The sequence below is a fragment of the Indicator indicator genome, chromosome 3 (genome assembly GCF_027791375.1).
Source record: "Indicator indicator isolate 239-I01 chromosome 3, UM_Iind_1.1, whole genome shotgun sequence".
Classification (NCBI taxonomy): Eukaryota; Metazoa; Chordata; class Aves; order Piciformes; family Indicatoridae; genus Indicator; species Indicator indicator.
This window is the reverse complement of record NC_072012.1, coordinates 25,362,182-25,388,282: the sequence shown is the minus strand read 5'-3', so window position 1 is coordinate 25,388,282 and position 26,101 is coordinate 25,362,182. Positions and strand designations below refer to the sequence as shown.

Here is a 26,101-nt window from a genome sequence, read left to right as displayed (position 1 = left end):
CATCAGAGTCATTAATAAAATTATTTCTTTAAAAAAAATTTAGATATTATTCTTACCTCTGTTACTTTGGGCTGAAGTCTTAAAACTTCAGGACTCATCCGTGGGATATCTATATGGATCTAATTGGATAGAATAATACTGTAACAGGAACAAACTGCACAATTTTTAAACAATACAACAATTTAAACAATCCTATGGGTTTACAGTTATAATCCCATTGTAACACTATGTTTGGAGTAATGTGTTTACTGTATTTCAAACTATACAGTAAAATCTTTAAGCCATTGTAAATCTATCAGTGAGGCAGAATTTTTAAAACCCCACATATTTAATTTTCACATTTTAGGATCCTTTTATCACATTTTGACTATTTGCAAATCAGTCATATTGACAACACTCATTACCTCATGGTAATTACGAGTAAACACATACCACTACTTCTGTAAAGCTGTGTTCAACTGACACCATCATATGTACTTCTGGCTACTAAAGATCAGGCTTGTAGATTAAAGATCTCAGCTGCTTCGTCCTAAGTCAGGCTAAAGTAGTATTACTCAGTCTGTACTTGGTGACAAACTATCCATTTTAACACAAAATTTGGAAAAAAGTGATCTGCTTATCTAAGTCGGTAAGCAAGCTTAACACACCTATATTTACTCGGTATCATACACAGTTTCAACATCCTAAGCAGAAGTACAGAATGAGTAAAAAACAGTCACTGTTATATTTTTCCTGTCCATCTTCGTTCATTTGAAGGAGACTCAGCAGGAATGAAAGATCTGAAGACTCTACTATTCTCAAACAGATAAACATGATGACATCAAATAGCAGTGCTGTATTGGCATGACAAAAGCCAACATAAAAGAAATTTATTGTTCTGAATTTCAGACCAAACTATTTCATTTTTTTTTTTCAAAAAAAAAGGATCTTTGAAGTTTTTAAGCAAGGTTCTATAGGTAAAAGTCAACTTGAGTGGGTGTTTTACCTGTCTATAGGTATCTTGGTGATTTTCATCATTTCTGGAATCATAGTATTGTTCAACAAATGCAAAATATTCTTTGCGTTTTCTTTGTAACGTGCTTTCTCTTCGGTCCACATTTGCAGGAAGATACCCCTGAAAAATAAAAAAATAAACCAAAACCAAACAACAGTGACATGAAACAGATATTACTGTTTGCCTTATCACATATGACAAGAAAGCTAATAAACTGATGTAGTGCCATGCTGTCCTACATGGATCTGAAAAATCATTTGGTAAATCAGTTGTCTAAGCATTCCAACAGATACAAAGTTTCAAATACAAAAACCTCTGCCAGCTTTAAAACAATTTTTCATGAAGAGTTCTAAGATGATGCTTACCTTCTGTAGGAAAAGATCAAACAAGTTCAGATAAATGCACTCGTAAGTGAGTTCACTATTTTCTGCATTCCTGTATGGCCATTATTGGAGCAGCACCCAACTTGGTGTCTGCAAACTTACTGAGGATGCACCCTCATCACATCATTGATAAAGATGTTAAACAGAACTGGCCCTAGTACTGAGCCCAGGGTAACACCGCTTGTAACTGACCACCAACTGGATTTAAAACCATTCACTACAATTCTCTGGGCCTGGCCAATTCAGCCAGTTCTTAACCCAACACAGCATGTGCCTGTTCAAGCCATTACAATCATTTAAGATGATATTCCTGTATCATAAAATAAGAAATTAAAATATAACAGAGTAAGTACAAACACACCACATTCCACATACCTTAAGAGACATTTCTGCCAAAGAGAAGTACATCTTTTAAGACATACTGAATTACATCTGGTTCCAGGTACTTTAAATTGTACCATCTTAACTTTTACCTCAAGATTCAATCTGACGGTTAGTATCCTGGTTCCAGTGTTTTGCATTAAATTCAATGTTGAATTCTGTCTCCCATTCATTCTTTTTCACCCCCCCTGTAGGATATCTTAGTTTTATTAGAAAATAATTCATTTGTGAGATCAAATGTGATTGTTCAAAGGATAACAGTATTTTCTCAGTAAGTCCTTTTGCCATTATTTAGTTCCAAAGACTAAATTAATCTCTCAACTGGACATGTCTTGTTTCCCATGCACATTACAAATTCGGTTTTATTGTTAAAAGTTGGAAAAGCTTGCAACATATCATCAGGGAATAAACTGGTGAAGAATTTAATCTATTTATTCCTTATTTTCCTCTAAAGGCTTGTGAAACCATATCTTTAGTTTTCTTATTCAAAAGAGAAGCGAATCTGAGTAACTCTGCTTGCTGCTGATAATGTTTTTGCTGTATTTTAACAATAAATGTCACTTTTGATACACTGTCACCAGTACACATATATAACAACAGCCCCTGAACATCATACTGATTTTCAAGTTTCTTCCCTTTGAAAATTTGTAATTTTCATCATTAGCATTCTGACTATAAACAAATACCTCCAGTGTTCAATTGTTTTAACCATATTATGAGAATTCCAACTTTATGCGCTGATATTACATGCAAGGCCTTAAATACTTGGTATTTAAATACCTTCTGCCTTAAATACTGCCACAGGATCATAGAATTGTTCCGGTTGGAAAAGACCTCTAATATCATCAAGTCCAACTGTCAGTTGAATACCAGCTGTTAAAATCAGTTTGGTCTTTTTGCTAAGACTTCTGAATAATTCCAGAATGAACACAGCCAGCCTTGATTTAGGTCTAAACTATGCTTTAGTTTCTTTGGGGTTTTGGTCTTTTTGTTTTGTTTTGCAACTAATCTTTAACTAAAATAGTTTTGGTCACACTTGTTTCCCGAAGAGCTCCCAGTGCACCTTATAGTATGAAAGATTACCCTGTCCTCTCTTCTTATCTGAGTTCTGTATTCACAGTAGGTAACATGTTTAAACAATTAATGTAACTTAAAAATTAATTACCAATAGAAAAAAAGCATCATGTTTAAAAAAAAAAAAAAACACACTCAAAACACTTTCTTTCCCACTTCAGAAAGCTGAAAGAAGCTGCTGCCTTAATTAGCAACTACTAAATGACTCATCTTTGGGTTTCCAAAATGTATTAATTGAGGAACATTTTAAGAAATCGTGGTAAAAAGTATATAAGAAAACCTGAGAACTTTGAATATATTGCTATTTAGCAGCAGAAAAAAAAAATTACCACATACTCAGAAGTCTCTTAATCAAGAAGAAAAAAAAAAAAAAGTCCACTTAATTCTAAAAGTAAAACCAAAATTACATGAAGACGATTCCTTCACAGAGGTCTGACAAAAAGCCAAAGGTAAGAATTGAACTGGAATGATTAGAACAACAGAACATAGGAAATCTACATCTTATGGAATGAAGCTGAAGCTCATGGAAAGCCCATGCTCTTACGTGCAAGTAAAAAAGTAACTCCAGTTAAATTTCATGTAATTCCAATTCTCTAAACTTCTGTCACTCCTCTGATTCAGGACTTAGCCTATCCTCACTCTTTGGTTTACGGTGTTTCAAAGTCAATTTAGAGTTACCCTTTTTTTTTTTCCTCCTCGCTTTTAGTATTTTAAAACAGACATTCTAAATTCAAGAAGAAAAAAATAGGAGGCCTTTATCAAAATCTTAGACAACAACTTTGGAAACAGAACAAAAGTTAATTGTCAACTGCACTTTCAATTTTGATTACAGCAAGATATTTGAATATTTACCACTAAGAAGCTGCTTCTTTGGCATTAGAGGGAACTAAGCTGCAAATTTAGTAGAACACATCAGCAAGAGAGATTCTTTTAGTCACTGGAAACTGGTCTCAATCTGAACTAAATACTCTGCATTCCCTATTGAATTATTCTATAGAAAGCAAAGAGCTATTTAAGTCTACTCTCTGAAAAATTCAATAGTGTTAAATTGTTGAGTGTACAACTCAGACTTAAAAAAAACCAGGTCTTAAATGCATGAAGATTTGCTGGCAAAGTGTCTTCCATAGCCTCTAGAGAGTAGCTAGCAGGAGATTCTTGCTTCTTTTTAATACAAACACCTTCACAAGTTCTTCTCCCAACCACAGGTTGAAAACAACAGTTAAAACACACAACTGTTTGCCATCACAAGTATTATAACTGAAAAGACTGACATGAAAAATAATTCTATGAGAAATACATTGTATTTTTACAGAAACAGCTTCTTAAGTATTGTGCAAATAGATTTAAAAAAATCCAGTTCTGTAATGCCAGAGCCCAGTGAGTCCCAGATTCCCACATCATGTCTCTGATGCCTAACTGAAACACCTCCATGGTATTTCAGTCAGCCTGCTCCCAAGCTACTGCCCTTTTAAATCCCTCTGGCCACTGGGCAAAGATGAGAGAACTCAGACAATCAGAAACTCACAGGTCTGACATCAGAAGAGCCAATGTCACAAGGTAACTGACCACAGCAGTTCAAATTTGTCTTAAACCACTAGAGAAAAATTGGCCAAAAATCCCATAAAATGGTATCATAGTTTTTCCTCAGTACACTTAATCCTTCTTTGGAGTTATTTTAATGTGAAGCTTGAATGAAGCCTATCACAGGACATCAACAGGCTTCTTTTCCTCTACTGTGTGCCTATTTTCAAGACACCTGTAAGAATATGCATGTCTTCAAATGCTCTACCGTTTGTTTGAAAGAGGCCACTGTTATAAGACTTTCATAGAAAGCCAGGCTGAAAAATAGAGAGCGGACATCACTTACCACTAACTTCTTATCCCTATCCTTTCAGTTTGACAAATTAATCTTGAAACAAGCAAAACAATAGAACTCTTATTACAATTCAGTAACAGATGCAATGTTTTCAAGTATCACTGATGGACTGCAACTCAAGCAAAAATATTTGCAATGCTTGAAAAAATTACTACTAAATGCAAAGGATGAAGAAAAAAGAAAACACAACTTACTGAAAGAAGCTTCCATGCAATCGGACGAACCCTTTTGGGAATGCCAGACCAACTCAATTTCCGTAATTCTTCTATTAAAAGAGAAGTATTTCATGAGAATAAAGACAACAACTATAAATTAAAATAAGCATATATATTCAAATTAGTGCAAAGTTGTTAACAACAGTGATCGTGTCTTCTTACAAAGTCCACTGAAAATATTATATGACAATTATATAAAATTATATGACAATTCTAATGAATTACTAAAATACTGGATAACAATTATCCATAGGGATATCTATGATCATAGGTTCTGAGATTACTAAGGTAATTTTGTGGAGTATTTATCATCTTTAACTTTTTACATTACACCTTTTATTAGCATGAAAGAAATATTCATTGTTATTGTTTCATAACTTTACACAGAACCTAATTAAAAATCAGATTTGAAGCTGGAAAAACAATGATACTTTGTCTGAAATCTGTAATTTAGTCTCATGCCATATTCTCATTCTTCATGTTGTACTCCTTTCTCTTGAAAACCACTTGTCACATATCTTATCCAGCTAAATCAGTCTGTGGGACTTCACATACTGATTGTAAAAATAGTTTATCACATGAAAAAAATTATAGAAAAAAGTCACAGAAAATGTGAAAACAAAACGTGCTTAAGAGTGTCCCTTAGAAAACATTTTTATGCTATCTACTTCTAGTTCTTTCTCTTCTTACTGTTCACTAGAAAAACTATGGGTTAAAATTGCACGAGTTCAAATTATAAATCTGCGAAAGAATACAGAAAGCAAATTTCTACATTTCATTTTGTATATATTTATTTCTATTAATTACACATACATAGGTCAGGGCAATCCCTGGTTGCTGGCAGATGAGAAGCTGGATGTGAGCCAACAATGAGCAATTGCAGCAGTGCAGAAAGGCCAATTGCATCCTGGGCTGCATCAAGAGAGGTGAATCTGTGACTCTGCTCTGGTGAGACCTCTCCTGGAGTACTGCATCCAGCTCCATAGCCCTCACCACAGGAAGAACATTTTTATCTCAAAATTAATATTTTTATTTCATACAACCATGGAATAACCATGGAATAGTTTGGGTTGGAATGCACCTTTAAAGGTCATCTAGTCCAACCCCCTTGGAGTGAGGCTTTTAAGATCAGGTTGCTAAGAGCCCTGTCCAACCTAACCTTGAATGTTTCCACAGAGAGGGCTTCTACCACCTGTCTGGGCAACCTGTCCCCGTGTCTCACCGCCCTCACCATAAAAAATTTACTCCTTGTATCTAGTCTGAATCTCACCTCTTTTAGTTTAAAACCCCTTATCTTATTGCAATAGGCCCCAATAATAAGTCCACCCCCATCTTTCTTACAGGCCCCACTTTAGTGCTGAAAGGCCAGAATAAAATCTCTCTGGAACCTTCTCTTCTCCAGGCTGAAGAACTACCCGAGGTCTCTCAGCCTTTCTTCATACAAGACGTGTTACAATCTCCCTAGTCAAAGTATCATTTCAATTTTCTGTCATAAAACTAATTCCTTCTCCTTGTAGATTTCCCAAGGAACTGGATGCCCCCATTATGAGCTAGAGAATATGCTCACCAGCACAGAATTTCTACAAAGGAGTTTTAACAGCACCTCCAAATCAGACACATTTTCAATCAAGACTGTACCACAAAAAAAAAAAAAAATCCTTGCTTCAATATAATTACAGTTCTTTTAAAATTCCAGAACAACTATTTGGAAAATGAGCAGTTATAAAACTTTGTCACAGACAGGATCACTTATTAAAAATACGACTACAGAATTAAGTTTAATCTACTGATTCAGAGCTGAAATTAGCCAGATCCAAAAGCAGTATTTGTAAAACCTTGTCTATAGACTATTCCAAAATCAAAGGATACTTTCTGAAACAACACTTTGAACGCTGATTGCTACTCTGTCTTTCAGTTCTTGTTATTTTACATAATTCTGGGATCAATAATATCAAAATATTTATAAATCCCTATCAAATAGATCAAAAATATCCCCATCTGCTAGCACTAGCCAACTGTGACTTCTACTTAGAAGAGAACTTTCCCCCCCCCCAGAAACATTGGGTTAGGGTACCTTATTATGAAGGGAAAATGTGATATGGCAATTCTTCAAATTGATATAATTGATTCACTTCTGGAAATTTGTGCTTTATCTGGTTTATTACAATACATTTAGATATACATTGCTTGTCTCTGAAGAACTTTGGTTTAGAATAATTGATTTAAATCTTAGGACAGTATCCTTTTACTTCTTAAAACGTACTGATTCTTCATATGGTACAAATATTTCACGTGTCATTCTACAAAGAAAACATGCCATTACTTTACCAGCTTTCTAGCCCCACAAGCTACTACCCACTACACCCAGAATACAAAAGGGAAACAACCAAGTTTACAGGTATTGTTCTTGGAACTACAAGCTCATCATTCTACTAGATACAAACAAATAAAATCAAGAAATATTAAAGGAGCTCAAGATTTCTCTACATGCATAATTCATTCTTGATACAGCTGTTATTTCACTGAGATTACTGTAAATAGCTACATGAAGTGCAGGCCTCCATGAACAACTCCATGATAGATATGATAAACTACAGTTACCTGTCTCTGTCTTATAGTCCTATAACATAAATTTCTTGGATAATTTAACTATACAAAGCTGGAAAATTCTTTCAAGAGCATAGATCCACAGAACTGCAGCTCCCCCATCAGCATGTCATAAATACAGACAGTACATATAAAAGTAGTTCTAATAACAGAGCTTGTTATTACTATGGCAACCACAGCAACTGATTTCCAAAACGAATAATAGCTCTGTTAGGCACTTCGTTAATTTTTTTTTTTTAAGCAAACACTGTTGCATTGAGAAGATTAAGGGAATAGAGTTATTCTGAATGCATACAGGAAATAAGTCCAATCCAATGCTGAAAATCCAAGGTAAGAGCCTTTATCGGTGCTTTTTAAGCAAAGACCAGAAAAGTACATCTTGTCTACTTCATGTAGAAAGCCAGAGAAGCAGAAGTAGATGCAATTGATGTCAGAAGATGAGAGAAAACAAGTGAACAGAAGATTATGAAAACTAAGACAAAAGAAAGATTAATAAGACCACTAAGAAAGAATTGCAACAAGCCAAAAGAAACTATGAAAATAAGTAAAGAAGAACCGCTATGCCAGTAGAAGAATTTCAATGGCATTCTACTTTTTCATCTGTCTCCTGCAACATTCAATCTCTGCATCATCAACTGTTTCTACATTAAAGCAATTCAAACAGTCTACAAAACTTTCCAAGTAGAACTAAGGTCTCTATGCAGAAATACCAAAAATAGAAAATGCCACATATATTACCAGTTAAAGACGAAATTTTCCCCACTTACTTAGAAACAGCAGACCAGACCTATTTCTCCTGCTTGAGAAGACGAAATTTTGCAGTCACAAAGATCCAGTTTAAGTGAACACCCAAGTAACAATTACTTGATTTTAGACAATGACAGCTGTGTTCCATCCCCCCATAATTTTTTTCCTTCTTTTTTAAAAAAATATTTGTATGTATTTGGAACAAATAATCAAGTACACAAGAAACACTACTGGAATACCTGTATTTTTGAAAAATAATGTGACACCAGTCCTTCATAGTGAAACTACAGTACAAGAAAGGCACAATTAAAATAACTGGAATAAATAGATACATGTCCAGATTACTGAGCCATAACAGTTGTAATTATTCACAAGAGCTAGTCCTAGAGAGCTTCCCCCGTCAACAAAAACAATCAAAACCAGAAGTCTACCTACAATATACACTTATTTTCCACATAAGAAAAGCAAAGACTTCCTTTATTTTTATAATTTCCCTCAGTATCTTTGTCTTAGGAGGAAAGCTGCTGACCAACTTCATGGTGTACAGAATAAAGAGTATCCTAATCAAGCAAGGAATTTCACAGGGAAGACACCATTAATGAACTAGAGTTCTTCTCTTGGATCACTTCCTCCATGTCCCTTTAAAGTTGAGCTTGGGAAAGGCAAACAAAAAAAAGGCAGGCAATCTTGCAAAATTAATTAACTGAGTTGGTCATCCAAAATACTCCACAGACTGTCTTTCAGCTACTTCTATTGATTTTAATATAGTGAACTCCATGCCACTTTCAGGCACCTAGTATTTAAGTATTTCCTGCCTCTAAGGAGAGCTAATGTCTGCAAATCAACTCAAAGTGAAAAGACTACTGGGGATGTAGGTAATCTCTCCTAAATGTTTCATGGATTTGAAAAGACAGGAAAAACACATGAATTTCAGTTTGTGGTCAAGGGCTTAGGGAGATAGAAAAGCTAAACTTAGCTAATAGTTCGCAAGAAAAGTGTGTGCACAATGAACATCCTCTTCCTGTCATTATAATGGTCAACAGTAATTAAGAACAAACATCTAGCTGTAAAGAACCTCATCTATACCTAAAATGAAAATAGTACTCCCAATACAATCATTGAAGTAAAGACTCACAATTAAAACAGTAGGAGCTATAATTTCTTTTTAAACATTCGAACAGGGTTTAAAAGCTTTTCCATAATTCCCCATGTCTAGTACATCAAACTCCTGTAAAAGGCTAGCTTGTAACCTTATGTGGATTAAGAGATTTTCTCACTCAACTGCAAATGTGTATTTTATCTCTGCAATAGTTGTCCCTTACTACTAAAACACATTATCTAACCAGCAATCAGTGTCAGGAAGGCAGCATAGAGCATAAACAGTGAAATATGCTCCACTGGGGTTACCTTCCCAGGCAACAACTGCTTTACACGCTTTTTTACATATATCTACCAGTTCTGGACTTCCTGAGAGTGAAGCAACTATGACTTAAGTTTCTATTTTTTTTAAACACTTTAAGTGATAGAGGCAAAGAAACATACAGCATCAATTATACTTCTTTGAGTCAGGTAAACTGACTTACAAGCAGGATCTGTCACTTATTACAATATATAAATTGCTCATCTTGGTGTTCAAAACTTTTAGGGCCCATTGAAAGTTCAAATTTCTCAATAGCCTTGCTGGTGACATTCCCCTCCCCTGTTGCATCATGGTATGGGAAGGCAAGGCTGCTCCCTCAAGAGATTATGATTATCACACAGGACGCTGAACTTCTCACCCATGTCGTCTTTATTATAATAATGCAGAGCTGACATAGTGTCTAATCTCACTTTTCATGATGATATCAGGACAAAAAGGTGAGACAGTACACCAAAGGAAAATAAGTTACCCACTGCCCCTCAAAAAAACCACAAACCAAAACACACACCACCCTACAAGAATACTTCATTACATAATACTTTTCTTTCTCAGTTTATCCAGAGTAAAATATCCCTCTGAATCACAGACCAGACCTACAGATTTTTTTTTTGAGCACCTGATAACAAATTAATACAGTAAGACATACACAGTCTCCTAAAAATTATGCTAAAACTTGAACTGACATAAAAAAACCCACTTTCAATTAATGAATTTTGCCATTTGTAGCAGTGCTGCCAATTTCTTTTTTTCATTGATCAGTTCATGATAATTACCAAGGCAATTTTCTGTGTATACAGGAACTTGGATGATTTTTAAATTATTTTTTTTCTTTTAACAGTAAGACCTCCACATCAGCTGCATTTACTGTTCTATTCTAATACTCTACTGCCAATCTCATCTGGAAACAGAGTAAGTGCAGAACTCCATTCTTGCTGAAAGAAACCTACTGCCGTAAATATAACATGGGAGTTTTAAAGGCCATGCTAAGGCTACTGAATGATGTTCAGATCAATGGATTTTGAATGCTCTCTGTGGACTTCACCACAAAAAGAAATGATTTTACTATCCATGCCAGGTGCCAACAGTTGATATTAATAAAAATTAGATCCTCAATTTATAGGCAAGTATTTCCTGAAGGAAGTGGAACAAAGTCTCTAAGAAGCTCAGTGTCCCCTATCCATTCATTATGCAAAGCATATTTGAATAGCAAGACTCCTGACCAAAAAGGGCAAAAAATTTAAGGTACAGGGTGCTTTTACAGAACTGAGAAAAGAGGAAGATTATTTTGTTTGTTAATGGGATCAACTGTTCAACTTTAGCCTTCTTCCCCCTACTCCCCCCCCCATATTAAAAATTTAATTCAGTGATTTAATTCCAAACACCAGTTTGGAACTTGGGAAGGAATCCTTGCTCAAGTCAAAACTACCAAATCTTTCCTAAAAGAAAACAATATAAATCTATATTGTTCTTACTCTTTTCTACAACACTCTCACCCCTAATTGGAGAGATACGGTTTTGATGGTTAGAAAGAATTGGCTGAATATCCATGTCCAAGAGAGTCAATGGCTCAATTCCAAATGGAAATCAGTAACAAGGTGTTTCTCAAGAGTCTTTAATGTTCAAATACTATTAAATAACTTCACCAATAACATGGACAGCAGGTTCAAGTGCATCCTCAGTGAGTTTGAAGATGAGGCCAAGCTGAGTAGTACAGTTGATTCAATAGAGGGAAGAAATGTCATCCAGATGGACCTTGATAGGCTTGAAGACAGGGCCCAGACAAACCTCAAAATTCAACAATGCCACGTATAAAGTCTTGAACCTGAGTCAGGACAATCACTAGTATCAGCACACATTAAGGGGCAAGCGGATTGAGAGCAGTCCCAAATTAAATTATTTTAACTGGTATTTTGGATACTGTGAAATAGGGGTATAAATGAGAACCTGAAAACAAGACAAAACAACCAAAAAACCCCACCACAAACAGACAAACAAAAAACTCCAAACAACAACAAAAAACAACCACAAAACCCACACTAAACACAAAACACTGAAAACCTGAGATCAATAAGGAAAAAATCGGAAAAGAAAAAGTTTACTAAACAATAATAAAACAAAGACTGTTCAAAACAGTTCAAAAACAAACTGTTCAAAAACATAACTTGGTATGTAACACAATGACTATTACATCCAGGTATCTTCACAAAGGAGAAATACATCCTTCAAAAACAAAATATCTCCAGAGACAGATATGCAAAATATCTCCAGACAGGGAGACTCCACAGCCTTCTAGGAGCAGCCTATTCCAGTGTTTCGTCACCCTCACAGTGAAAAAATTTTTCCTCATGTTTACATTAAGCTTCCTATGCTTCAAAAATGATACTTTAAGTTACTGCAACAATACATATAGCCACTGTGATGTGAAAAAGAGACATCTATTAAAGTTTTCATTCTAAATATAATTTCTTGAGAATCACCCTAGAATTTATTACAGTACACAGAGGCAACCAGCTATTGTTATGAGAATCTGAGATCACACCATTCATAATTCCTGTAAAAGCATAAAAATAATTTTTGCCATCCAATTTTACTAAAAGTTCAGCTCCTCTTTCTACATTCTGTTTATTTATACCAAACAACCACCAAGAGTAAACATGTTTCTGACATAAAATTATATATTCATTAGTTATGTGAGTGTAAAGAAGCAGAAAATTAGTTGACTGAAAGATAGAGGGAGTTAAGGAAACGCTTTAACAGGTTATCCTTTAACTTGAAATTACAAAATCCATCATACATCTCCTATGCAGAAGTTACAAGCATGAGATGACCTGTTTGTGGTTTTAAGTCAGTCTGACTATCAACATAGTTTGTTTACATTATATTTGCACAGTAAACAGTTCCTTAACCATTGTACAAGGCTATTTAAATATGCAAGTTTAACAAATTTAATAGAATTAAACATAAATTGGAAACTAAATACACACAGTACCATCCCTCTTAAATACCTAAATAGTGGTCTGCTGAAGGAATTTTTTTTCTGAGACGCTTTCCCTAAGCTGCTTTGCCAAAGTGTCATCACTCCCTTTCTGTTAAAGCAACCAACTGTTTGCAAAAGATTCTGCAAATAGAGAGTCCATTTTCATGCCAAAGTCGATTACAAGGAAAGGCCAGGCCTGAAGTAAATCTACATCAAATTGACTGCAATGCAAGCATAAGCACAGGTTGATTGCACAAGACAACTTGTGTAAATTGTTCTCCCTGAATTAACTGGCATATGCAGTACCACAAATGGGAAGCTACACAGACACACAGGCCCTACAGTCTACTCTGCAGCTGCCTACTGAGCACAGTTTTACTGCCGCTTCCAGTTGTACACTGTTCCCTGAATTTGCACCTGCTATACCTCAATTATCAGCTAATTAACACAGGTCAGACAAGTCTCCAATCAAAACTGCTTCTTACAACAGCCTACTCTTACCCACCCACATTCCTTGTCATAACCTGCTTCAGGTTATTTAGTGCTTTCATTACATAATTTTAGCTTCATAAGATTATTTTCCTATTCTTTGCATTATATTCCTACTTAAAGGTATATTATCAGGGCTCTTGAATACCTCTTCCCTGCAACACAATTCAATTCAAACCTAGAAGGAGCATTTCTGTAAGTACTGGAGTGATTTTTTTGGTTGTTTGGGTTTTTGGAGGGTGGTTGTTTTTTTTTTCACATATCTAACTACTCTTGACATGCAATTCACATTATACTTCCTCCATTTATAACAGAGGTAATAACAGCATAGCAATAGTCAAACAAAAGTGCCAAATGGAAATCAGGCATATTATTTGCATCAGTTTACCATGCAAACAAAGAAATGCCTGCAGGATAGCGAAGTCAAGTGGTTAAGAGGGCTTAAGGGAAGACTCAGAACAACAAAGGGCAATTATAAATTACAAGAGTGATATGAAATATTAAAAATTAGTCAAGGGCACTTTTGAGCCATGCAAATAACACTTATTTATAAATGAAAAGTCTAAGTAACCCAGAAGAATTAATTCTTTTATATTCTGAGAATTCTAGGATTATTCTTTTTCCTTCCTCTCTTGTGTTCTCCAGTTGTGCCAAGCTCTAATAACTATTTACTTATTGAAGGATGTGCTGGATAAAACCGTACACAAAAAAATTGAGAGTGACTCTATCATTATATTTATGTAATATTTATTGGTGGATTCATATCCTAATTGAAGTCTATGCCTAGTATATTATTTTGCTCAGTGTATAATTTGATGGGGTTGATAGAACCTACCTATTTTCACAATGTCACAATATCTAGCCTATGAACCAAACTCAACTCTAAATTCTATTAATGGCCTTCAATGGTTACATAATCATCACTTTCAAGTTTATATGCATAATCCTTCTTGGGTTTTTCTTTTGAAAGAACATACTCCCCAATCTAGGATGATTATGCAACTGTGCCTAAAAAAATTTCAAGGTCATCTGTATTACTTCATGTTCTTGGTCTATGTTGATTTCTCACATTATGGCAAGAGAGTTGAAAATGCATGGATTGTTTCAGTTTCACAAATTAACTCTTTTTTTGAAAGAGCATGTCAAAAAATCTTTCAACAATATACAAAACTTTATCAAGAAAGAAATTCAACAAAAATACTCCAATTACTACCTCCAAGCAAAACACAACTACATGCAGCAATAGAAATACTTATTGAAATATCTCAAAAGACAGCTGCTCACCAAGTCATCATGATAAACAAAACCCAACTGTCCAGGGATCTAATAAAAAAAAAAAACAAACAAAAAAAAACACACACCAACAAAATATCCAGACTCACACAAAGTACAAGATCACATAGAGAGAATGAGCCAGCTACAACTGAACAGTTACCTGTCCTTCATTACTACAAATGTTAGCTTGGAACCTGCTACCTAGTTCTGCCTTTGTCCACTTTCAAGTATTACGCTGAATTTAAAAAACAAAATAATAATTACAAAAAAAAAATTTAAATTGAAGTCCACCAACAGAAAACAAAGAAAAATCAAAACAACCACCACACAGACCCTGCAAGTTTCTCAGGCTACTACTGTCACTATAAATCAAGGATCTTTGTTAACCATAATCTTCATTGTAACATGGAAATAAATGAAACATCTCCTAAAACCCTCACGCTCAGATTGTGATGAATTGTACATATGACATGTACGTATACATGCACTTCCCCTAATATATACAACATATTATAACTACCATGATCATGGATGATCTCCTACTAACTACTCCATGATCATCTTTGCCTGTCATCAATAAAGACTTCATTTGTCTCACTAAGAAAATCATGCATTCTTTATAGACATATTGGGAAATACATACTGGATATACCCCAAATACAAAAGTCAAAATAAGAACTACACTTAAAAAGTGAATTCACACAACTTCAAATTTTGTATTCATTACAGTTTGTACAGCTAGGGACAGAACAAGCTTCCTATAAACAGACAGAGAAAAGGCATATAGTGATTTTTCCAAGAAAGAATAATGAGATATTTTTCACAGTTTAATAATAAGAGCAACATATATAGGAATATGAAATCTGAGTATATTTCTGTGTGAGATTTAGGAAATTCCATAGGGAAAAAAAACACAAATCCAATTTAAGTAACATTGGCTAAACTTTCACCACAGTTAAGGTGACTGCACTCCTAATTTTCTTTCACTCTCTTCAAGTATCTTACTTTCATGTCTAAATCTGATCTACTGGGAAAGTATTCCCATCTAATAAGACAGCAAAACTGAAAAGGATAAGTTTAATTTAAACTTTGATTCATAAGGCTACAAAGTCAGAGGGAAGACAAAGATTTAAAGAGTGTGGTAATGGTAGGAAAGTTATACAAGTTTGCAGGTCAGTCAAAATCACATAGTTCAAAACATGCAGGGAGAAAAGTCATGAGTGATTATCATTTTCAAGGTTCTATAAAATATGTAATTTGTTTTAACACCTTAGAGTTTATTCACAGTAGCATTTTTCACAATGTTCTATAACTCACTGAAGTGTTATGTCTCATCTAGGTAGCATTACTTCCATAATTTTACTTTGCTAGACACAGCACAAAGGAATAAAAAAAGAAAACAAACAAGTTGGACTACATTATATTGAAGAAATCTCAAAACAACTACAGGGCAGGAAAGTGTCAATTCAAGAAACCGCATGTTTGCAGTTCTACTTCCTTACATAAGTTTCCTGTACATACCTTCCAGAATGGTCACTTTCTTTATCAACCATTTTGAAATAAGCTCCTATTTTTAAGTGGCCACTAAAGTTCTCCAAATGCAGTTTACTATTTCAACTTTCTTGAGATTTTCATGTGGGATACAGTCATTTGATTCTTTGATACCCTTTCAGCAGTTTTACTGTTCAGCAATTAAAATCCAGTGCACAAAGGGAACAGCAAAGTTATCTAACAACACTTTTGTTTTCACATTAACGTGTCAGCATTCACAGATGAGACCCAGAACTACTACATCAGTCTATGAACATGAAGAATGCTCACTGAGTAGACAAACACTAATACCTCCTCACGTCATCATTTTTCACGTTCCTATTTCTAGGCATGAGAATCATTCTTACACTAGATGCTATCCCATTATCAGGTATTCAGACTGAACACAGATAAGCATACTTGGCTTTTTTTCCTCCAGAGATTAATCCATTAGGAAGAAATAACATCAGAAAGAAAATAACAAGAAGCCATCTAACACTCTACATAGTATGACATACACAAACTGCATATTACAAGCATGAATACTACAAGCACTTGATTTTATTCTGTCTTTTGCAAGATTAACACTAAATGTTGTAAGGATTAGACCCTAACCAAATTATCAAGCAAAACAGTACATCACACAGGTAAATTTTATAGTTGAAGGACAGCTTAAATGTAATTCATAACTCCTATATCAAATACTCACCAAGATCTGTATTTGGGCCAGCAAGTAGCTGTTTAAATTTGTCTAAGCGGAATGCATCTCTTTCAGTTAATCCAGTAGTAGCTGAGGTATTATATTCTGCCATTCCACTCACCAACAGAGATGTGGAAGTTTGTGGAAGGGACTGTGATCTCTGCATGGAAGAATTTTCACTAGCACTATCTGAAGGTAAGAAGAAGTGTAAGTTAGCCTCAGCTATTTATGGAAGGCTACTAATAACTTGAACTTAACTTGTAACCTTAAAATGGAATTATATTTTAGAGAAATGTAAACTCTAGTACAAGTTCAGACTTCAAACTACTTGGATTTAGCAGATGGAGTGTTCTTCTAAAAACTATTCCACAATTAAAACACATTAATTACAGCTCATACTAACAGCAAGGCTACTGGACTTTAAAAATCTCTATGCTACTGAAAGCTGTTTCTATCTCCTCACCGTTCAAAACAACAACAAAAAAAATAGGAAATCACTGATAATTGCAATTGGTTGCTTCAATGTTTATACATAAAATACAGAGCAGATAGCATCGGGTGAATTTCCAAGTCTACATGCATGGTTTTCTACACTTTTTTCAATATACTTTATACAGTAGCATTTTAATAAATTTTTCAAAATAGTAGGAATACTATTACTCATGTACATGTAGGTGCAGCTAACTATTAAATTCTTCCAAAACTGAAAACAAGAGTTTAATTTATTCTTCTTTCACCCATGTATTTTTCACACACTCTACAGTTTAGAACAGCAACAGCATATGACATCTCCCTTAAATCAATATTTTACTAATATTTTCCTGTAGTATTATGGAAAGGTAGGGAAGGGTTAATACATTAAAGGGCAAATATTATGGCTCTCCACATTTGATTTTCACTACCTTTCTCATTTTTTAACATACCTGATGAACTTGTTGCATGACCTTCGCTGACTGATTTAACAAGCCTATTATCACCACAGACAACTGACATCAGCTCTGCAGATGCTGCTTGGTTTTCTTCCTGTAGATGTTCTTCCTGAAATTTATGCTGTTCTTGTAGCTTGCTGTGATTCTGAATTACTTTGTGAGCCGTTTCCATGACCACTTCTGTATTTAAGTTTTCAGCAGCTATTGCTAAGAGTTCATCATCATCATCCCCAAGATCCCAGGCATCACTTGTGTTACTTTCAAATTCTTGGAAAGTGCTAACTTTCTTCAGTTTCACAGGAGTTGTAGGTGGCTTTGAACCTGGTTTTATCAAGCTGTTCAAAAATAAACAAATAATACTTAAAGAACTAGCAATGGAGGAAGCAAAACACTATAGATAAGGTGAAAAGCCAAGTTCACACTTAACAATCCAGGTAGCAATTATTATCTCCCTCCAGTCATGTTACAGCTATATCCACTCATGACAACACACAGCTGAATACATCCAAGAACAAGGCAAGTAACTACTCTATAAGACAGGACACATTTCATTTCTCTTCCTTCATGAACTTCTGTAGATAATTCAGGCCTTTCAGAGCAATTACTGCATAACAACACAGAAGCAGTAATCAAGTCATCAAGATCTACTCCCAAGTCATCATAAGCAATCACATAATACAATTACTGTCGTAAACAAATCAAGTCTCATTTCAAAACTCATTAAACCTGTCTCTCCTTCCCTTCAAACATTCCAGCACACACACGGTTCAGAACTTTGCTCCCTCATAAGCAGGGTATTTCCTCTAGTTACTTACATGTACCCTGAGAGCTCCTACCCTCATAGTTTTGTCACAGTCAGCATTCAATATGACTGAGATGAACCAAGTATTCCCGGCTAGCCTGGCACTTATTCTCACTTAGAGAATGCAAAGCAATCACACCTCCCTTCAGATTTCAGCTGAATAATGCATGAAGTTGAAAGAGTGTCTGAGTCTGCTCTAAAACAAAAAAACAAACAAAAACAACCCCCACACAAGCAGTTAATGCCATTAACTCAGTTGCCATTTCTGACCATCCCTGTCTTTCCACCTCTGCTAGTTTATCTTTCTTGTGTTAAGAAAAGGCAGCAAGAATTGGAAATATGAATAAATTCTCATGTAGTCTTCATACAATGTCAATAATGCTTCTGTTACACTACAGGGGATTGCTTTCCTAACAGGTATTGCTACAACAACGCATTCACCCAACTCATCTAAAACAGGAAGGCATCTCTCCTCTTCTGCATCATTTCAAGCAATAATCTTCTAGTTTGTGTTACCAGGTCTCTTTAGAGCTCCACATTTCAAACCAATTATTCCCATTCCTTTTTCTTCAGTCTGCATGGTCACACACTTCAAATACCTAAAACTCCACGATCTGAAAATTAACTAGCATATGTTTACTACTTCTGACATTTCAACCTAGCCCTTGGCAAAATCCATTAGAAAGGATACCTCCTTCCAAGACAATATTCTTCCTTCTAAAATTTCAACTCAGAAGCAAAATCCCCATCCTTGCCTCAAAGTGACATACTCCACAATCTGACTCTTTTCTCTTAGAGACAAATAAAGCCAGTCCCTCAACAGAAAGAGGCATGCAGGAAAGCCACTTATACCCTTTTAAGCTTCATTTGCTCAATTAAGATTAGCATTTACCATACAATTTCCAAGTTACACAGCACTGCAGAGTTAATAAAAATTGGCAATCTATGTTTGTTAAGAACTGAATAGCTGATTAGTTGCTCCCAACGTGGTAAGCATCAGAAAGTCATAAAAAAAGAGAAGTTAGAGCAGAGAAGTCACGAGTGACAAAATTTGAAAAAGGAAGATTAACCAAATACCCTGGATTATTTAAATATTAAGTTAACTTACGTTCCATGTAATAATGGATCGAAAGGCGGATGCTGAGCTCCATAGACATGTTGAATACTAGAGGAAAAGAAAGAGAGTTACCTGAACATTTAGGAGTTTTCTGTCTATTGAGTAAACAATCAATAATAAACAGAACTGAAACATTCCAACACTTTTTCCATTTCAAAAAACTCCACATACCACTAAAACTTACTGAAAATCAAACTGAAGTATACACTAAAAAGTAATTTAATAAAACAATTATATTTTGGTAGTGTGGCAGTTTAGGCTGGGTGCCCCCTGCCACTGCTGCATGAGATACACCTCTGGTGTCCTGGGTGCCCGCCCAATAGGGGTGGACACAGAAAACGGCATATTTCTACCCATAAATCCTGCGCCCTATAAAGCCATCTGCAGAGTCATTCTCTTCCTCTTTCTTCCCTCTCTGTTCCCATGGGAGATGTCCTCTCTTATTGGGTAATGCCGGGGGAGAATGGAGGCGGGGGGGCAGTCTCAGACCTGGCCAGCCTGAGACTTGCCTAGCAGTGGGGGGGGAGGGGTGGGGGAAGGAAGAGCCCTGAGGGATTGGGTAGACCCTCAGGTGGGAGGAAGGGAGGATTGGGAAGCTTTTGGGAATTCTGTGAGGGGTTTTGTATGCTTTAGGATGTTCTTTTCCACTATGCTTTGTAGTTTGTAGTTTCACCAATTGCTTTTCCATTCAAACTTTCCATCACTCTCCAATCCGTTTGTGTGAGTGTCATTCTTTTGTCCCTCTCAGGGCAAGAGATGTTCTGGCTGGCCTCAAACCAGCACAGGTAGGAGCTCCTTTTAAGGCCTAAGCTAACTTAACTTTTTTGTCTGTTTTAATTCTTGGTCAGAAAAATAACTCCACAATAAAAATCTATGCTGCTTTCAATCATTTCCTTTTCCTGATCTACCATTTCTTCAGTTCTCTTGTAAAAACAAAAAAAAAAACTCAAAATGTATTGTAAAGATTTAATCTTGTATGCACCCTTGACACACAAAATCCAACTAGTCAATTCTTAATCGTTACTTTAAGACTGATAAGTTTAAAGGAATGTGCAAAAGATGGCATGTTAAATAATAAAAGCCAACCTCTAACATTAGAAAACATTATGTTATAGTGTAAATAAAGCTCTCTATAAACTACGGGTTCGTTTCCTTCTGTTTTTCAGCTATAAAATCATTTCATAAGTAAAACGACTCCACAGAAGATATCAAGATTTAGACATGGCTTCATAATGAAATCATTACCACAAAACTCTGAGACTGCAGGAGAAGCAAATCATAGGCAACATTAATAACTACCTAAAAACTTTGTTAAAAAGATACAAACATGCCCTCCTGACAAATCAAAACCAATCTCCAGACCATAAACATAAGTAAGTCTGACCTTAGTAAACTCGAGGCAGAAACAAACCAAAGAGACTCCAATCATAAATTTTAAGAGACACTTAGACTTACACTACAGGGGCAGTATTAACAGTAGCAAAATTAGTCCTAGTGATGATTGAGAGCGGTGTTTAATCAACTCTACAGATTTTCACATGATTCCACACAAATCAGTCAGTCTACAACCAGTCTTTCTAAAACAACTGAATACTGCTCCACAGTCAAGTCTCTGTACTCTCCTGCTCTACGCTCAAGCAAAGGTCAGGTGTCACTTTCCATTTTGGCATATGCTATAGACAGAATCTGACTTTTCCTTCAGACACTCTACAAATAAACATGATGGGAAGCCACTCAAATATAAGGCACCAATAATCCTCTCCATGCTGCAAACAAAATATAATTAAAAAAAAACCACAAAACAAACCCAAAAAGTAAGTTCTCCACAGTGTCCTCATTTTTTTCTACATGTCTGCAGTTGCCTGCAAATAAAGTATCTGATGCTATTCATTGACCCTATCTAATCGAGGGCCAAAAGCATTTTAGTAAAGTTACAAATAAGAAGTTCAGAGAGGCGAGAATAGTTGAACTGACAGAGTTATTTAATAGCTAAATCAAGGAAACCACTATCAGTTTGTGTTTACGGGTAACTGAGAACAGAACAAGTTAAACAACGAGCATTCAGGTAAACAGTGTGAAGTTTACAGAGTTAATGTTCTCTGGGAACCAAGAACATGCATCAGGCTTACAAAAAGAACATAAGAAACTTAATTACTGTGAGAACAGTTTAGGGATGGGAGCAGAAAACATTACTCTTAAATAATTCACTAAACACGTGTTCCCAGCCTGATGTGATGGTCAGAAGAGTTAACATGACTTTTGGGGAACCACTGGGTTTGCTGTTCAAACTTCAGGAAGACAGTTGAGGAACTGATGATATTTTGAAATATCAGGCAGAAACTAAAATATGACTATATGCCTGTAACTTCCTATAAGCTTCCTGTATAGTGTTCCAAAATATCATAACCTCTGTCAAATCACAAAACATCCTAACTTGTTAACATCTACATTTTCACATTCAAAATTTTCCAGGGAATATACCCTCAAGAACACATTAACTTTTTTGATCATAACATCAAGCTAAGAATGCTCGTTCAGATGATTATTTAATAACTTTTATGATGCAAGTTATATCTGACGCTTACCGAGACCGCTAGCGATCTTCGACCAGAGAACTGGAGGTGCCCAGCACTGAAACTCACTGAGCTACTGAGAGAACCGAGGGACGGACGCATGAACCCCACACAAGGCTCCCGGGTACAAGCAATGCCCCATCACGGTGTCGGGAAGAGAACGAAACAGGACAGGCCACGCGGCGCCAGCGGGGCTGGGCAAAATCGCTCCCCGCGTCCCGGCCCCACCAGGCTACAGGTACGTCCCACCGCCTTGTGGTCCAGCTACCGGCGGGACGGGCCCGCGGCCGCTGTGGTAAGACTGCCTGCGGCCCCCGTCCTCTCAGCGGCCCCTCTCACCTGCCCGGCACCTTCGCGCCGCCCCGCTTCCAGAATTGCTTCCTGCCTCCGTCGCTCGCCATGACGGCCGACACCTCATCCCCTCTTCCCGCAACTTGCGGCCCCAGCCTGCGACCTCAGGCTTCACTCTCCCCCATTCCTTTCCCTAGGAAAGGGATTGAGCGCTGCCATGTTGGGACCGAGAAACAACCCCGCTCCTTATTTGCCCCCAGTGCAGCCCGGAAGTTTCAGCGAATCAGAAGTGAGAGTGCTGCCGAGTAGGTCAGGTTGGCCCAATCGCAGAGAGGGAGAGTTGGGCGATGGGTAGGGAGGGACCTCGGAGCAGAGTGTGCTGCGGTGGCGGCTCAGTCAGCTTACCCTGTCATGGAGGCAGCGCTGTCAGGGAGCATTAAGTCTCGCCTCGCTTCGCATCCTCTCCTCACCTCTCCTTTCCTGCTTTGGGGCGGGGGCGACTGGGGGCGGGTGGAGAGGAGGAGGAGCGACGTGGGATGGGCAAAGCGGAGGTGAAGTTACCTTCCACTGGCATTGTGCCCATGATGCTGGCAAAACCGTGAGGCTTACATGCCTGGGAAGCACGTACTAGTGCTCGGTGGATAGTCCGCGGCTTCTCACAGGTTTTCTTACAGGATAACGATTGAGGAAACCAACTGGACGTTTCACTGTCAGCGATGCAGCCAGAACCTCGGAAAATAAGAACTCACCCAGAAGAGTGATGGACTTGAATCACGAGGTGGAGATTGGGACAACCGTTATTGATATTGCTTATACATCCTGATTATACACAACTTCAGGACCACACCAACAAAATGAAAACAGTGGCAAAAGACTCAGAGCTCTAACAGAATTAATTGGTTGTGGAAAGTTTTGGTTATATTGTTCTTCTGTTGGTGTTTGGGATTATGATAGTTATTGTAATTGTAACAGTTTCTTAAGTGTATTGGATGCGCAATAAAGATATCTGTCAAAATTGTTCACGTGCTCAATAATGGAAATGATGATCCACAATGAGCACTAAACCTCACTGAGACTTCACTCCCATTTAACTTTGGAGGCAAGAGGTAATGGCACCACCACTCCCAAGAAGACAATTCGACTTGTGACTGTGGTCAGGGAACAGATTGTGGCAGATAGGACTACTCCTGGCAAATACAAGCTCCTGAGAGACCCCAAACAAAGGGCCAAGGCTTGCTAGGGCCTGATGAAGATAGGCTTGACATCCCTGTAGATGTTTATCTGGTGCCTCCAGGCCCAGAAGTCTTTCTGTTGCTTGGAAAATTCAGCCCTCTGACTAAGAATTCTCAAACACGGAGAATTAAATCTGTGTATATTTGGCTGTGAACCATGATAATTCTGTTCATTGCTGATAGAAATTAAGTAATGCAGTTCAAATCCATTTCTGAACTTCACATTTAACTTGCTATTGGAACAAAATGACAAGCAAAATCATTGGAGCATTAGTTGAGATTTCCTGAAGCTAAAAAATCTTGAGTTACTGGGGAAGCTTTAGAGGAGCCAGAATATCTGCTTAGTATTGTAGCTTCATGAGAAAGTAGGCAATACCATTTCTCTAAAATTTCTGAGTAGCTAGTTCTTTGGAACAGACACAGCCAAGTTTTTTCCAAAGTCATAAGAAAGAAAAACTAATTTAATCCTTTATATTAAAAATGACATGAAATAGGGCAGAATGTAAAAGATTACTGTATGGATGAGTGTATGGCGTTTTCTTGTGAATCTATAAACGGGGTTTATTTTTTTTTCTAATAACATCTGTAATTAAAGTGCAAACCAAGATTTGGCCATGTGTGGTGGTTTGACTCTGGCTGGGGGCGGAATTTAATAATAAGCACAAGCAAAGGGCCATGAATGGAAGCAAGAGCAAAGACAGATATTATTCTCTGCTTCCCATCAGCACACAGTGATCGGTCACTCCTGGGAAGCAGGGCTCTAACACACGTAGTGGTTTCTCTAGAGGACAGAAGCCATGGAAGAATATACCCCCACTTCCTTCTTTCACTTAGTTCTTACATCTGAGCTGACATCATATGGCATGGAATACCCCTTTGGCCAGTTTGGGTCAGCTGGCCCAGCTGTGTCCCCTCCCAAGATCTTGTCCACCCCACAGCATACTCCTGGGGTGGGGAAATATTGGAAAAGCACAGTTCAGCAGTAGCCAAAACACTGGTGTGTCATCAACACCCAGCTCTGAGAAGAATTAACTCCAGCTCAGTCAAACCAAATATAATCTCCACCCCTTATTCCATACCATTTGCATCATGCTCAGCTTCCACACAGTTCAATACGTTTTACCATCTCATTTGATTCTAATACTTAAATCCCTTCTTACTTATAACTTAAACTATATGCTTAACCTTCCCAATACCCAAAACACAGATTTATACATTTTGATCAGTATCCCCATCCTTTAATGGAAATATGTTCTTCCACTCCTCCAGATGTTGCCTGGGACTGTTCAGGACAGGAGAAGCAGGTTATTCTACTGTTGGGTACCAATACCAGCTTGGTTTTGGACACGGCTCTTGTTTCTTGCAAAACTCCAGCAGTCTGGGTCTTTCTTACTGCATCATTTCCTGCAACATACAACTCACATTCCAAGTTATTTTCCCGCAAATGTTAAATCTCCTTAAGGCATACACCAAGTTCCCCCATCCTTTCTCATTACCCACAAAGTACATCCAGGTCCTCAAGCAAAGACAATCCCTCAAATGGGGTTGCCTTTCCCCATGGGAGGATCAACCCACACTGCCTTTCCCAGACACTTTTCCATGTGTACCACAGGGACCATATCTCCTCCCGTAGTGTATAAAGGTTCTGTTTGGGTGGATTGAGGTGCTTTGGTTCAACATCTCAGTTTTGGTTATTTTGGCTTTAATAGTCAACTTCATCTCAAATTGCAGGAAATGCACCAGACATGGAGAGAAGTGTTATTTACTTATTCATTATCCTGCTGCTGACCTGCAGTTGATAACAATCTCTGATGAATTTGTATGTAGATTTTTGAGTCTTCTTCACTGTTGAAAAGAATCTATAAAAGACCTATAAGAAAAGACCTATAAAAGCCTATAAAAGACATACTCCCTTTATCCAGCCTGTGTTTCTTTCTGTTTCACAGTTCACAGTTTGTATCAGGTTGGAAGGGACCCTTGAAGGTCATTTTGTTAAACACCCCTGCAGTGAGCAGGGACACCTCCAACTAGACCAAGCTGCCCAGGGCCACACTGAGTCTGACCTTGAACATCTCCAGGGATGGGGCCTCAAACACATCCCTGGGCAACCTGTTCCAATATGTTACCACTCTCATTGTAAAGAACTTCCTCTTTATGTCCAGCCTAAATCTACCCTACTCCAGTTAAAACTTTTGCCCCTTGTCCTGTTGCTAAAAGCTGTTCTAAACAATCCTTTCCCAGCCTTCCTGTAGGTCCCCTTCAGATATTGAAATGCTGCTGTAAGGTTTCCTTGGAGCCTTCTCTTCTCCAGGCTGAACAACCCCAAATCTTTCAACCTGTCTTCATAGGAGAGGTACTGCAGTCCTCTGATCATCTTTTTGGCCCCCCTCTGGACCTGCTCCAGCCAGTCTATGTCCCTATTGTGTTGGGGGTCCCATAGCTGGACATAGTACTCCAGGTGAGGTTTCACCAGAGCAGAGCAGAGTGGC

At 37.2% G+C, this 26,101-nt stretch overlaps 1 protein-coding gene across 4 annotated transcripts in view; it reads right to left on the bottom strand.

Moving 5' to 3' along the window:
• TBC1D22A (TBC1 domain family member 22A) overlaps positions 1–22,490 on the bottom strand; it is a 151,732-nt gene extending 129,242 nt beyond the window's left edge. For 2 of the 4 annotated variants that reach the window (XM_054399624.1, XM_054399625.1), the window contains exons 1-7: positions 22,429–22,490; positions 19,508–19,564; positions 17,592–17,932; positions 16,678–16,857; positions 4,903–4,973; positions 986–1,114; positions 57–119 (exon numbers count right to left, since the gene is read on the bottom strand). In XM_054399624.1, the coding sequence (XP_054255599.1) occupies positions 57–119; positions 986–1,114; positions 4,903–4,973; positions 16,678–16,857; positions 17,592–17,932; positions 19,508–19,564; positions 22,429–22,490 (903 nt within the window). The remainder of the gene's footprint in view (positions 1–56; positions 120–985; positions 1,115–4,902; positions 4,974–16,677; positions 16,858–17,591; positions 17,933–19,507; positions 19,565–22,428) is intronic. The other 2 variants (XM_054399626.1, XM_054399627.1) reach the window with 2 other exon arrangements.
• Between the last annotated feature and the right edge of the window lie 3,611 nt (positions 22,491–26,101).